This window comes from Lepisma saccharinum, chromosome 16 (assembly GCF_977018435.1).
Source record: "Lepisma saccharinum chromosome 16, izLepSacc3.1, whole genome shotgun sequence".
NCBI lineage: Eukaryota > Metazoa > Arthropoda > Insecta > Zygentoma > Lepismatidae > Lepisma > Lepisma saccharinum.
The window spans coordinates 30,802,344-30,815,723 of NC_139244.1; the positions used below are offsets into that span (position 1 = coordinate 30,802,344).

At 37.4% G+C, this 13,380-nt stretch overlaps 1 protein-coding gene across 4 annotated transcripts in view; it reads left to right on the plus strand.

The window, feature by feature from the left end:
- The window catches only part of LOC146000366 (uncharacterized), a 37,584-nt gene that overhangs the window by 12,549 nt on the left and 11,655 nt on the right, over positions 1-13,380 (plus strand). For all 4 annotated transcript variants that reach the window (XM_083137921.1, XM_083137922.1, XM_083137923.1 and 1 more), the window contains exons 2-4: positions 3,142-3,431; positions 6,442-6,700; positions 12,220-12,941. In XM_083137921.1, coding sequence (XP_082994047.1) covers positions 3,142-3,431; positions 6,442-6,700; positions 12,220-12,941 — 1,271 coding nt within the window. The remainder of the gene's footprint in view (positions 1-3,141; positions 3,432-6,441; positions 6,701-12,219; positions 12,942-13,380) is intronic.

The following is a 13,380-nucleotide window of genomic DNA, read 5'->3' on the forward strand; positions in this document are numbered from 1 at the left end:
CATTTGCACTCACTACCCATTTGCACTTTTCCACAACAGCTGACCCCTTTTCTCCTGACACTTCCATCATCTGCTGCATAGATTCCTCGAAGATTTTCATGGATGCTACAAGAGTCTCACCTCTTTTTTCTAGCTTTGTAATTGTCTCTTGCAATGCACCATAATGTGCAAAAATAAACGACAGTTCATTCTTCAGTTCTGAATAGCACAGGAGTTTTTTCACTTCATGAATTGAAGCCGCTTCATTTTCTGGAAGAGCATCGATCACCTCACTGGTTTTTTCAAGGTGGTTAGCATAATATATAGCTGCTGATTTCCAGGTTCCCCATCTCGTCAAGACTGGTTGCGGAGGTAAACTAAGCTCAGGTGCAACTTCCTGAAATGTTTGGGTTCGAGAGGGAGATTTCAGAAATATCTTCTTTGTGTTCGAAATCAACCTGTCCACTTCTGGGTGCAACACTAACTTTTTCGGCGATTCTGTGCATTGCGTGGGCTACACATGTGATATGAAGCATGTTCAGGAAGAGAATTTTCAATGCTATGGCAACCTTCTTTATATAGGGAGCTGCATCACTGATAAAAAGTAACATGTCATCATGTTGTACACCATCTGGCCAGAGCAGAAGTAGGGAATTTGAGAATAACTGAGCTATTGACGAACCATTGGCTCTCTCTAGTTGTTCTGACGTGAGAAGAAATGACGAGGATTCTCCGCATGTTGGTTCCATAGTTCATATGATGACGTTGGCTATTCAGCGTCCCATAGCGTCAGTACTTTCATCTGTTTAAATCCAAACCTTCTTTCCACCAACTTCAGCACGAATTCTTTGCAGAGCTTCTTCGTAGCAGATACTTAAATATGTTTTCCGTGGCGTAGATTCCGACGGCACCGTTTCTTTAGTGTATTTCTCCAGGAATTTCCTCAGTGACTTGTTTTCCACTATCCAGAAAGGTATCCCTGCTTCCATGAAAGCTTTGCACAGTTCAAGAAAAAACTGAGATTGCCTGTTGGATAAAGTGCCCACTGTTGAAATTAGGGATATCTTCTTCTGTCCAACTTTTTTGGCAACTGCAGATTTATGTTTTGCTGTTGACACATGCTGAGATATAAAGTATTTTTTCTCATGGTTGAATGTTTTTCACATATCTTGCAGAGAAGAATAGTACCATCTGTCAAAAATGTGCTTTCACCAAATTCATGCACGTAACCATGTAACTTACCACTTAATAGCACACTAAATTTCGGCATGATGACAACTACACGATCCTTTCCTTCCAAAGTGCAGAACTAAACTAAAGATAGAGAACTTGATTTTGGAATCCATGCAAAGGCCCTTGGGCATTAGTGCTGTTTCTTGTCAATAACCTCCTGACACGGACGCTGGACGTGATGACGTAATTGTGCAGGTGTTCTGCAACAGGTTTTCAGCAGTCAATCATTCACAAGGACATGTTAACGGAAAGTCAATATCTTAACTCAGCATGAAATACTATTTTTTTTAAAACACACTTTTCTCCTTCAGCAATGTTGAAACATACGTGAGTTCAATATTACTTAAATAAGGCGAAAATTATTCACATAATAAACGGAAGAAAAATAAATGCCAACAACGTTTTTTGGGAAAAAAATTTATTTACACATTTTTTTAAAAAATGTTCAAATTTCATTGAAAAAGGCAAAAAAAGGCATCATAATTAAAAATAGGCAGTGGGGTCCCAAATAGGCAAAATGAAAAGGCTTCTAAAACATTCGAAACAACATAAAAAACGTTTATCCGGAAAAATGTTATCAATATATGCAGTAGATAAAAAGAGGCATTTTGCCAAACTTCCGGGCTCTACTCATCATTCATGCATTACGGTAAGAAAAAAAGTGTAATATTTATGCTAAGTTGAAAAATCGAATAAAGATTTTTAATAATCTTGTAAATAGTCCAGTCGAGTCTACCACCTGTTGATATGGATGTACCTACCTTGCTACCCAACATATAAACATTTAACTTGAATCTATGAAGTTTGAAAAACATTTTCGCAGAAAAACGTAATGTTGATAAGCTTTTGCACGTCACTGTAGCTAGGCGCAGTGCTTTTTATTTTTATTTGTTGGACTTCGCTGCTTTACTATGTGGAATATGAGTTGCGGCAAAGTGAAGGAATGAGGCACAAAGATACAGAACCTTAATGTCGATCACTTATAGCATGAAAGATGGGAGTGATATTCACACTCCAGAATTTTGTCAGGAGACCCAGGCATCATATCTTCAAATACTGACCTCCTTGGAGGATTGGTTAGCACAACATTCTATGATGCCAGGGATTCTGGGTTTGAATCCTGACCTTTGCATGGGTGTTCTTTGCGAATGTCTTTTTTTCATATCATCACTCATCCTCCCTCATCTTTATGATTAGCTGAAAGTGTCAGAAAAGCAAAGTAAAATAAACCAAATGAATCAAATGCTGACCAAACAATCAAAATAGCTCAGTGGATGGGAGTTTGTAACGAAGAGAACCAGATGTGAATATTTCTTCCAGTTTTCATGTTATACATGTTCAAAGTTAATGCTGCACGACTGCCGTACTTTTGTAGTTATCCAACATAGTATATATTATTTCATGGAGAAATCATAACTGTATCTTGGTATATATGTGGAATGCTTTAATGAAACTGTTACAATTGCACCATTACTAATTCATACAACTATAATAATGTCTACAAACATATGGAATTCCTCTCCATATCTTTGAGTGATAGGGGTGTGCGTGCAGAATTTTTTGGGCTGGCATGGGAATATTTTTAAATCCCGACATTTGGGATGGGAAATGTTCGAATTTTCCCGAAGCCCTGGAAATCTTGAATTCTACACGTTATTTTCACCTTAAGTGATTGTTTTTGCATTTCTGGAATAAAAATTAAGTGATTGTTTTCGCATTTCTGGAATTAACAACTTTTTAAAATGACCATTTGGTATTTCCCGACTGCTTGGGATCCCAAAAAGTCGGGAAGTCATTTCCTGAAGTCTGGATTGGGATGGGAATTTTTTTTTCCCGATCCTCGTCCCGACTTTTCGTGACCCCGCACACCCTTAGTGAGTGGTGTTGAAAAGTTCCAGGTATTACTTGAACTTAACTTCTTTCTTGCAGTATCCTGTGATGGTGTTGAGTGTGTTCCCTGTGACAATGATAAGGTTCAAGGGACTGAACAGAAAAATGGAAAAGATTTCCGGGAGGGAAGAAATGGAGCAGGAGCTCTGCTGGATATGTTGGCAGAGGTTGCGTCACAAACCCTTCATTCTGATCCCAGTATGACATTCGTTCGGGGTGGAAATTCACCTCAGAAGAAAACTGTAGTTGCTTCAGAACAAGCATGTACATCTGCAAATGATGACCCAGACCTGTCTAAAGATGCTGCTCTGGCAGCAAACAAGAGGAAGGTTAGTGTTGATGTTCAATTTTTACTATTTATGTGGTTTTGTGTTATTATTCTTGGTATTGTGGCATGTATAATAGTGTGCGTTAGGATGGATTGATATAGGATTTAAAAACAGACCTCAATATTTAAGTGCAGTTTGACAACTAATGCATAACATTCAGATGCCTAGTTTGATAATTTAGTAATTAAATTCCATTTAGTAGCAGGAAGTTATCTTGCCAAAACTAGTGTATGCAGGAGACCTGTATTTGTTCGCTTTTAGGACAACACCACAAGTAATGAAATTAATATTAATTTATTTTATTTATGGGAGAGATTAAACAGCACCCAATTAGCATTGCTTAATATGGGGATGTTGTTTTTTTGGTATTTGTTACTGATCGGATACAGCTATGAGTATTAAGTGCAAGAATTTTGCCGTTATTTTGATGAATGTAAACATATAATTCATGTTATATTTTTGTGAGGGAATAGTCTAAATCCACAGTTCTATTTCAAAGACAAAACCCGTTTGTTACCTTGTTGCATACATTAATTATATAGGTCATGGAACCATTCATGTTCTTCACCTTCCCAATGATTTATCATCTCTGTTGGGAAATGATGACATTATTTTACCAAATGCTTTTAACTTTATGAGAAGAGCTGGTTGGTCTCTTCCTCTGTCTCACTGTCTATGAGGATTTTTTTAAATTTTTTTTTTTAAATATGTTGTGCTTGTTCTGTGCAGGTCCCTCTACAACCTTTCACCTTTTAAATTTCTCAAAGGGCTTTTTACGACCATTTTAAACTCAAGTAACGATTTTAGATAAGGGGATATTTCCCTGTATATATTGAATGCAACATGGCTATATGTATAAATGCATCCAAAACTTTTAATTTGATAGGTCAATCAAGAAACATTTTCAAGTTTATGTCACATAGGTTATTGGAATCTGTCAATTTAATATCGGTAGTTTATTGGTATCAGAAAAAAATTATTGGTCTATCCCTTATTTATGTAAAGTATTCCATTACTTTCATAATTAAATATTTCTTGAAAAATGATACTTTCAGTCAACTTATTGCTTTGAAAGCCTAATGAGTCTCATTTCATTGTTTGAAAGTGTAAGGAATACAAATTATGATTGCTGTTGTGAAGCTAGAGGTGGGCCTCTCTGATGGCACAGTGGTTGTGTCATCTCCTTGTAATCAAGGGGTCCTGGGTTTGATACCCGGTGAAGGCACATATGCCTTACTGTGCATAAAAGTGGACTTAAAACAACATATCAACGTATCAGTGAAGCTGGAGGTCTAGGCTAATTATTCTTTGTGGTGATTCTCTCATGAACTTCAACAGGTATTCATTTACATTCATTGTCACAGGAAAGCTTGCAAAGTTTGAAGTTTATTGACCAAAGAAATTTGAATGAAATTAACCACTGTTTCAAGCTGAAGATATCAAACATGTGTGCATTAAAAAAATTCAAGATAATATATATTTTTGTCTTTCTATAAATTTTGGTTGTCACTGTTACCATTCTCTTGGGAACTTGTACTGTTGCTTGGCATACAAGTTTCTGAGAGGATGATGACCAAACATCATTTTTTCTCAGATAAGTGAGTACTTCATTGTAGTATATTAATTTGCTACTACTTCTCTCATTCTCTGAAATAAACGAGGGCTGCTGGAAAAGTTCCTGCAAACTACCGCCAAGAGTGGCGTTATTGTTCCGCTATTATAAAAATCGGAAGAATAGACCTTTTTTATGTTTAATTATCTGTGATTGTTTGTTTAAGCCTATTTGTTTATTTTTCACAGCAGTTTGAAGTAGTTTCGTGTGAGAAATGGAAATTTCTCGTGAACTCTTTTTGGCAATGATTTTTTATGATTTCAAATGTAGTTTAACAATGAAACAATGCATCAAGTGACTTCATTTGGCTTTTGGGGATGAAGCACCATCCAATAGGACTATGTACAATTGGTTTTCTGAATTCCAGCGAGGCGCCACTTTTCTCAGTGATGAATTTCGTGAAGGTCGTCCATCCACATCTGTTGTTGCCAGTAATGTTGATGCTGTGTGTGAAATGTTTGAGAGAGATCGGCATGTGACGTACCGTGCGATTCAGGCATCCTTGAACATTGACTTGAAAGCAATGCATACGATTTTGCATGGTCATCTGAACATATGGAAACTTTCAAGCCATTGGATCCCACACAACTTGACCGAAGCTCAAAAACAGGCTCGTGTAGATTGGTGTAAAGAAATGCTCAAAAAAATTAACCGAAGCAAGTCAAATTTGGTGTACTACATCATTACAGGGGACGAAACTTGGATCTATTCATACGAGCCCAAAACTAAACAGCAATCCACTGTTTGGGTGTTTCAAAGTGAGCTGAAACCAACAAAAGTTGTTTGTTCGAGGAGTGCTGCTATGCAAATGATTGCTTGTTTCTTCCGTTATACCGGACATGTGGCAACAATAGCTTTAGAAGATCGAAGGACTGTAAATGCTGAGTGATATTCAACAATTTGTTCGCCAGAGGTCATCAATGAATTGCGTAAAATAAACCCAAATCATCACATTATTCTTCACCATGACAACGTCAGTTCCCACTCAGCACACCAAACTGTTGATTTTTTGTCCAGTAAATATGTCAAATTAATGCCTCATTGTGCGTACTCACCTGATGTATCACCTAATGACTTCTTTTTGTTTCCACAAATGAAAAATAACATGCCTGGTGAGCGATTTGTGTCGCCTGAAGCAGCTGTTGACACATTCCGAACAGCGGGTTCTGAGATATCAGCTTCAGAGTGGAAAAAATGCTTTCAAAATTGGTTTGAGCGTGTGCAAAAGTGTATTGATCTTAAAGGTGAATACTTTAAAAACCATAAAGCCATTCTCAGAATTTCAGATGTCGTCTTTCATATTGATTGCAGAAACTTTTCCAGCAGCCCTCGTAGAACAGTTTTCCTTTTTATTATGTGCTGTTAAAACTCTCTACATCTCTTGTTTTCCTCTTTCAGAGGTTGCCATGTCGGAAGTCTTATGATGGTGACACTTTGGATTTGGACCAAATTAGCAATATGTCAGCAAATCTTCTTTTGAAGCTTTTTGCAGAATTTGATGGGAATGAAATGCGCCGAACTTTCACTTTTATTTGTGCTTTGGACCCCAAACGTTGCCAGCAGAAATTCTCCAGTTTTGGCAGTGAGCTCAAGTCTCGTCAGCAGATGAAATCTCATTTGCAGGAACATGTTACACAGCTGTTGAAGGAAGCAGCAGGTGAGAATAGAATTATGTTTGTTATTAAATGAAAGGTGAAAATATTAGGGATGGGACTGATTAATCGGTACTCTATCGGTATCGGCCGTTATAGGCATATCGGTGTATCGGTTTATCGGTAAAATAATCTGTAATTTTACCGATCCGATATATCGATAAATATCTGATAATTTAGTGCTAAATTCTGCCATTTTGTTGTAATTTGTATAGATAATATCCATGCCCTACTTTATAAAAAAAGTAAATGTCTAAATATGCAATTTCTTTTGTACTACAGTCACCTCGAAACACACAGTTATTAAGGAGATCAATGAACATTTCAGGTTCTTCAAGGACCATTTCTAATTTTATATCGGATCGGTAGAATATCGGTTATCGGTAAATTTTATATCGGTATTTTATCGGTATCTGCCCATCCCTAGAAAATATACAATGATAATGTGTAACTGCTATCTTTTTAGCTGTACATTTTTAGAGAAGTAAGAAGTCTGTGCAGTTTTGAATTGATTATATATTGATACCTCAATTTTAAAAGCTCTGATTTTGTTTTTTACGTTATTATTATTTTTTGTTTTTTTGAATTGCTGTAGTTTACTTTGCTTTTTGTGGCACTTTGGCTAATTTGCGAAGATGGGGATGAGTGATGGATGATATGATGAAATTGATTAATGGACACTCACAAACATCCATGCCCAGGCCGAGATTCGAACCCGGGATCCCTGACATCGTAGTGCGATGTGCTAACCACTCCACCACTTACCTATTAGGTCCCAGTAGAGCAATTTACTACTACCTCCATCTCCATCCCAGAATATAGTATAGAAACGAGCTCAGCAGTACAACAGTCACATCCTGCATGATACATATTGTAGGATTATAGCACATGAATTCAGGATTGATTGTTGGACCATGCTGATATACACGGTATTGAAAGGTGTATCTACCATGTGGATGTCAGTGTACTGTAGAGCATCAAACCGAAATATTTAAATAGCTGACTATGAACATGAACCAAGTTGTTACCAGCAGTTGCTTCCAGTAGAAGCAACACCCAAACTTAAGTAGAAATTCCAAGGTTTCAACAGTTGGCAGCAGAATACTGGAATGCCATTCTGTAACCCCCCAGATGAAGGCATTTTGAAACATGCAGCAGATGTATACTATATTTTGAAGCATTAAATCGTAGATTCCTGTGCCTTGTTTTGGAATATATAAGGTATCTATAATATGCTTAGGCGAACATAAATGGCATGTTTCTATCTCATATTTTGGAATATGTAGCATATCTATGCCATATTTTTGAGGAGAGGAAGTATAACATTTCATGACTGTAAGGGTGTCCAGCAGTGCCTGAGTTTCTGCATCTCATTCATGTCAAACCAGCAGCCTTTGAACTTGATCTTCAGTCATGGAAACAGAAAAAAATTACAGGGCACCAAGTCAGAAGGGTGGTTGGGTAGTGGCAGTCATATTATTTTTGTTAAGAGAAATCCCTGGTGAACAAGGATATGTGAGATGGTGTATTGTGATGCAAAAGCCAGTTGTTTTGCCACCAGTTCATGAAGCTGCCCAAAAACATCCCAGTAGTAGATGGAATTGACTGTTTGATGTTCTGGGATGGCTTCTTTGTGCACAATCCCCTTGGATGTGTCACAGAAGGCGATGAGCATGGTCTTGACTTTGCTCTTCACCTTTTTCAATTTTTTTTGTCTTTGTGAGTTTGGACTTTCCATAGGGAGGATTGCCGCTGTGTGTCATCACTATAGTTGGAAGAGGTCGAAAAAAAAACATTGTTTGGGGTTTTTTTCCGTGGCTTTTTTGGTTGGGCTTTTTCCAGCTTTTTTTACAAAAGTGTCTCAAATCAATGAAAATACAGGAGTTGCTAGTATTTTTCCTGTTCCATGGTTTTCGTTTATCACTTTACTGTAAAATAGACACTAATTTCTAAATATAAAATACAAGTTACAATATGGAATTCGTAGCTAGACATAAACAGTGTTTTCAAGAAAGCTGGCTTTTTTGAATGGGCGGTTCTTTCCAAGTGTTATCTTCATATTTTGGTAGGCTTATTAAATATATCTATGTAGTATAAACAGATTCACATAACTAGAGTAGTTTTATATGTGTTTTTAATGGAACCTAATAGTATGATATGATTTTCAATGGTTGAATTTTGTTATACGAACATGTACATGAAGCAAAAACTGCTCTATCTTTTGAAAAACTAGTATCAAATCTACATTAAATTTTGTGTTCAGTAAGATATATATTTGTGTTCTGGCTTTCCAGTACAACATGTACAATTTGGTTAAATGGTGGCTAAACCTAGTGACGGAGCAACTAGTGATGTATTTTCGCTGCTTGTTGCAATGGTTCTCAACCTTTGTGAGACCTCAGCCCAGTAAATTTATTTCTAACATGTCGATGTCCTGATCCCAACAATTTTACTGATAAATACATTTCTGATCTTTAAAGTTTATATGAAAATTAATATGCAACCTTAATTAATATTAATATATCAAGTATGACATAATCATAGTTCAATTATGTATAGACTTGCTGTCAAATATAAAATTAGATTTTAAAAATTAGTCGTTAACCCCTGGGTGCAACGGACTATTTGCGACCCGGCGGTTGAAAAACACTGGCCCTAAAACTGAAGTAGAAGCAAATAAGATGGTGCAAATGGCGAAAAATAATCTATTAAAGATATGTCGAATGGTGGACCCAAAGTTTGAAATGAAATCCGAAGCACTCTGCCTCCACAGAGGTTCAACCTCAGACCTCTTTATTCCACTCCAGGGGGTTATTCATGATTATAAAAGGAACCTTCTATCAAAAAGTCAGTCTTTTCCCCTCAACAGCACTTGCAATTTGTTCTCTTGTGATTTACAGGCTAAATTAGATCTTAATCTCTGATGAAGTAGCTAACAATTTTGTTAAGTATAGAGAACATTCAGAACAAAGCAGTACATGACAGTGGATCCACCACGCGTGCACGAACAAGACCGAGGTTACATGATGCGTGCCAATGAAGGAGCTTTCAGACTGAAGTCACAGATGACAAGCAACACAGTCTCCTTCAGTATAAATCAAAATATTCACCGTGCATGCAAGAATAACAGACCGAAGCAGCACTATGCACGCCACTGAGAAAACAGTTTAGTCCGAGCAACATGCAAGTGACATGTTTAGCTTATTGTCGTGCTTCAGTTCAAAAGGTTAAATGGATTACTGAGGGTCTGCTTCCAAGTGACACATGTCACTTGTTGCTTTGGTCTGAAAGTTCCCTGAGAAAACTGTACAGGCCAAGTGGCAAGCGACACTTGCAGCTTATGTTGCTTTGGTTCGAAAGGTTGCATGTACTTCTAAATGTTGGTTTCCAAGACCGACGTGTCACTTCCATCTCAAAGCTCTGTTAAACAGGATATATATATACAAATTCACGTAATACGTATGCTTCTGCATAGTGTTGTGAACAGTAAAGATTTTTAATTGTACCGAAACATCGAATATTTTGATATTAACATTTGTTTCATATTTTATGACAAACATTTATATTGAGACCCAAACATGTAAAATCTTGTTTTAAGTCCATTTCATGGTCGGATGTGCTCATCATCAGGACTACGTGTTTAGTTCTAACCCTAGCTTACCCATGCCATATGAGAAACTTACATACCAGGGGGCAGTTCATAAGTCCACACTTTTTTTTATCACTAAAATTCAAGAAAACATTTTATTATTGAATCACTGCTTCCTTTCCTGATTATTGTGCAGTTATTTATTAATTATAATACAAAAATTACTATCATAAATAAAAAATAACCAATTATTGCATGAATGTCTCACATATATATTTTATCTTTCACTAAAACTCACAAAATCCATAATATTTGTTATTAATGCTTTTTAGTTTGCAGAAGTGCGGTTGTTTATTAAATATATTAATTACAATAATTGCCATCATTACCAACCAATTGTACACTGTCACTGGCAGGAGTGTCTCGAATGAGATACATTCAAAGATGGCGCCTGATATGCGCACAAAGTGCATTTTGCCTCCTAATTACATTACATTTGTTTTTATGAACAAAAGTAATAAAGAAATATTGGGAATCCCCTAGGAAACAATGTAATTTTATTTTCAAACAGTTGAAATATCTAAAAAATAGAGGTGGTGGGCTTGCAAGCCCCAAGCCCCCTCCCCTTCCCCCCTTGGTAAGCTACCTGAACCGTTATGCAATATGTGTCTCCTGGGATTGGCCAACGTCTGTCTCTTGGCTGCTACATCATGTCAATTTCTTTTAGCTAGTTGTAACAAACCTGTAAACTCATAACAGTAACTTCAATTGAAATAGGTTAGCTGTAATTGGTAAAAAGCCAAAATAGCCAAAAATCTGGTTTTTTATCGAAAAAAGACGTCCATTCAAAAAAGCCAGCTTTTTTGCAACTCTAGTCATCACCAGTGATAAACCTGGACAAGAAGGTTGCATTGTTGGAGGCAACCTGACAAAGCTTCTTGCAGATGTCATCACGCTGCTGCTTTTGATTAGCTGTCAGGATCCTCGGCATCCTGGGGTTGACATGATGTGCCCAATTCAGCAGGCAAAATCCGTTGGTATGTCCCATAAAAAGTACCCACAGCAAGGTAATAAATGGTTTGATATCAGTGCTCATGAACGATCTGTGAACCTTGGCATTGGTGTTGAACCCCTCCATGTGTTTTCATTGTCCTCAACTCTGCTTGGCCCTGAACCAAGCATGCCATTCAAACGCCTATCACAGTCCCAATGTCTGGGTGCAGAAGGGGTAAGATTTGGAAGGTTTAACCTGTGTCAGCATGCTAACCATCGAGAGACTGCACTTGTTTGCTGAGTTTGCATGTGCTCTGCATGTGTGTGTACGGATCGACCTCCCTTTTTGACTCGAAACTCCTACCTATCCATCTCCCACTGTGTGCAGCTCATGCTGTTCTCCCAGAGCAGTTTTGTAATAATTGATAGCGTCTACTTCAGACTTTTCGTGAGATGTACACAAAGTTGGATGCACACTTGCTGTTCCTTTCCCAGATCAATCGTGAAATTGTCACATACACAAACAAAAAAGTATGTAAATGGTCAGCATGTTCACTAACCCCCGTGAAATCTTGTACACTGACACTCAAGATATGCTAGTACTACCATCTACCATTGCATCCCCCTACTACAGCTGCTGTCCAGATGGCAGCACCAGTCCAAAAATTCTGGATAATACCTCGTAATGTATAACATCTAAAGGTATTCATAATTTCCGGTCTCCAAGATGGCATTGAAGTCAAGCCTTTACATCTCTGTTTTGCACGACTCCTCTCTGCCCACCATGTTCCAATCCTGCCCTCTTCTCATATTCTAATCTATCTGTGGCTGAGCCGATATCAGTATTGAAGTTCTCATGTTCAGCTCCTAGCCTGCTTTCACCGCCTGTCTGAAAGTATTAAATTATCCAATATAGCTAGAATTTTTTTTATATTGTTTCAGATGGGATGTGGACGTCTAAATTTACTGCAGAGTCAATACAAGCACGGCAGAAACGCTTGGCCGAATTGGCAAGTCCAGCAAACAAGAAGAAAAGGCCATCATCTAAAGGATCTCCAACCAGCCACACAAAAGATGGAATAAAAATTAAGGAAGAAGTCATTGTGAAAGAAGAAGGAAAGACTAAAGGAGAGGGGGATGTTGAATACATCCTTGGACTCTCCAACTTCAGCGAGAACTCAGAAAATCAGCATGTTAACTCTACCAGTGCGTTTAATACCAAACCTAAAAATTTTGCCTTTGCTTCAAATTGTGAGCTGCAAAAGCACAATGCATCAAACAACAGAATTTCAAAACCTGCCGATTACATGATACCAAAGCTTCGAGTGTTAGGTCATGACGATTTATATCAGTATAACAAAACAAAAATGGTAAAAAGTTTGAGTAAGGACGGTTGCAAATCAGTATTAAAGATTGACATTGAGAAGATACGAGCCAATGAAATTGCTTCCTTAGATCATAATTACAGCTTCGGAAGCAGCATATACATACAGAAAGCAAAGGAGGATTTTGAAGTTGACGAGGAACATGACAGCAAACAGCCGAGTGAACAGGATGAAATTGCGAACTTGAGGAAAGCCTTGAAAAGAGGGCCTAAGGACAGCGACAAATCTTCAGAGACTGAGCTCAATAAATTTATGGTTTCAGAAATTTTACATGACATGGTAAGTACTGTAATTCTAGTCATTCTATTCAACAATTCAACTTGAAATGTGGGTCAGGTAATTTTATCATAAAGAGAAGAGACAGTGAAAAAACAATCTGGATACTCCTAATTTTTAGTTCTCTCCCCTCCCTCAAGAATTACACTATTTCAAAATAATGAACATGCACATCCAAAGCCAAAATTATTTCCTCTAAATACAGGGTGTGGCAAAGATATGGTTTGTAAGTAAAAATGACGAACATATTACACAACATTTGTACATGGTTATGTATTCAACACATTGGGGTACATGTGCCATTTAACAGGCAGTAAAAAAAATATTTACAACAAAGGCTTAGGTTTTGAAGATGATGTCATCCAAGTGGTGTCCATTTCTCGCCATACACTCTTCAAAACTCCTGCCGAAGCTGTCAAAAACATGCCCCAACATTTGATTT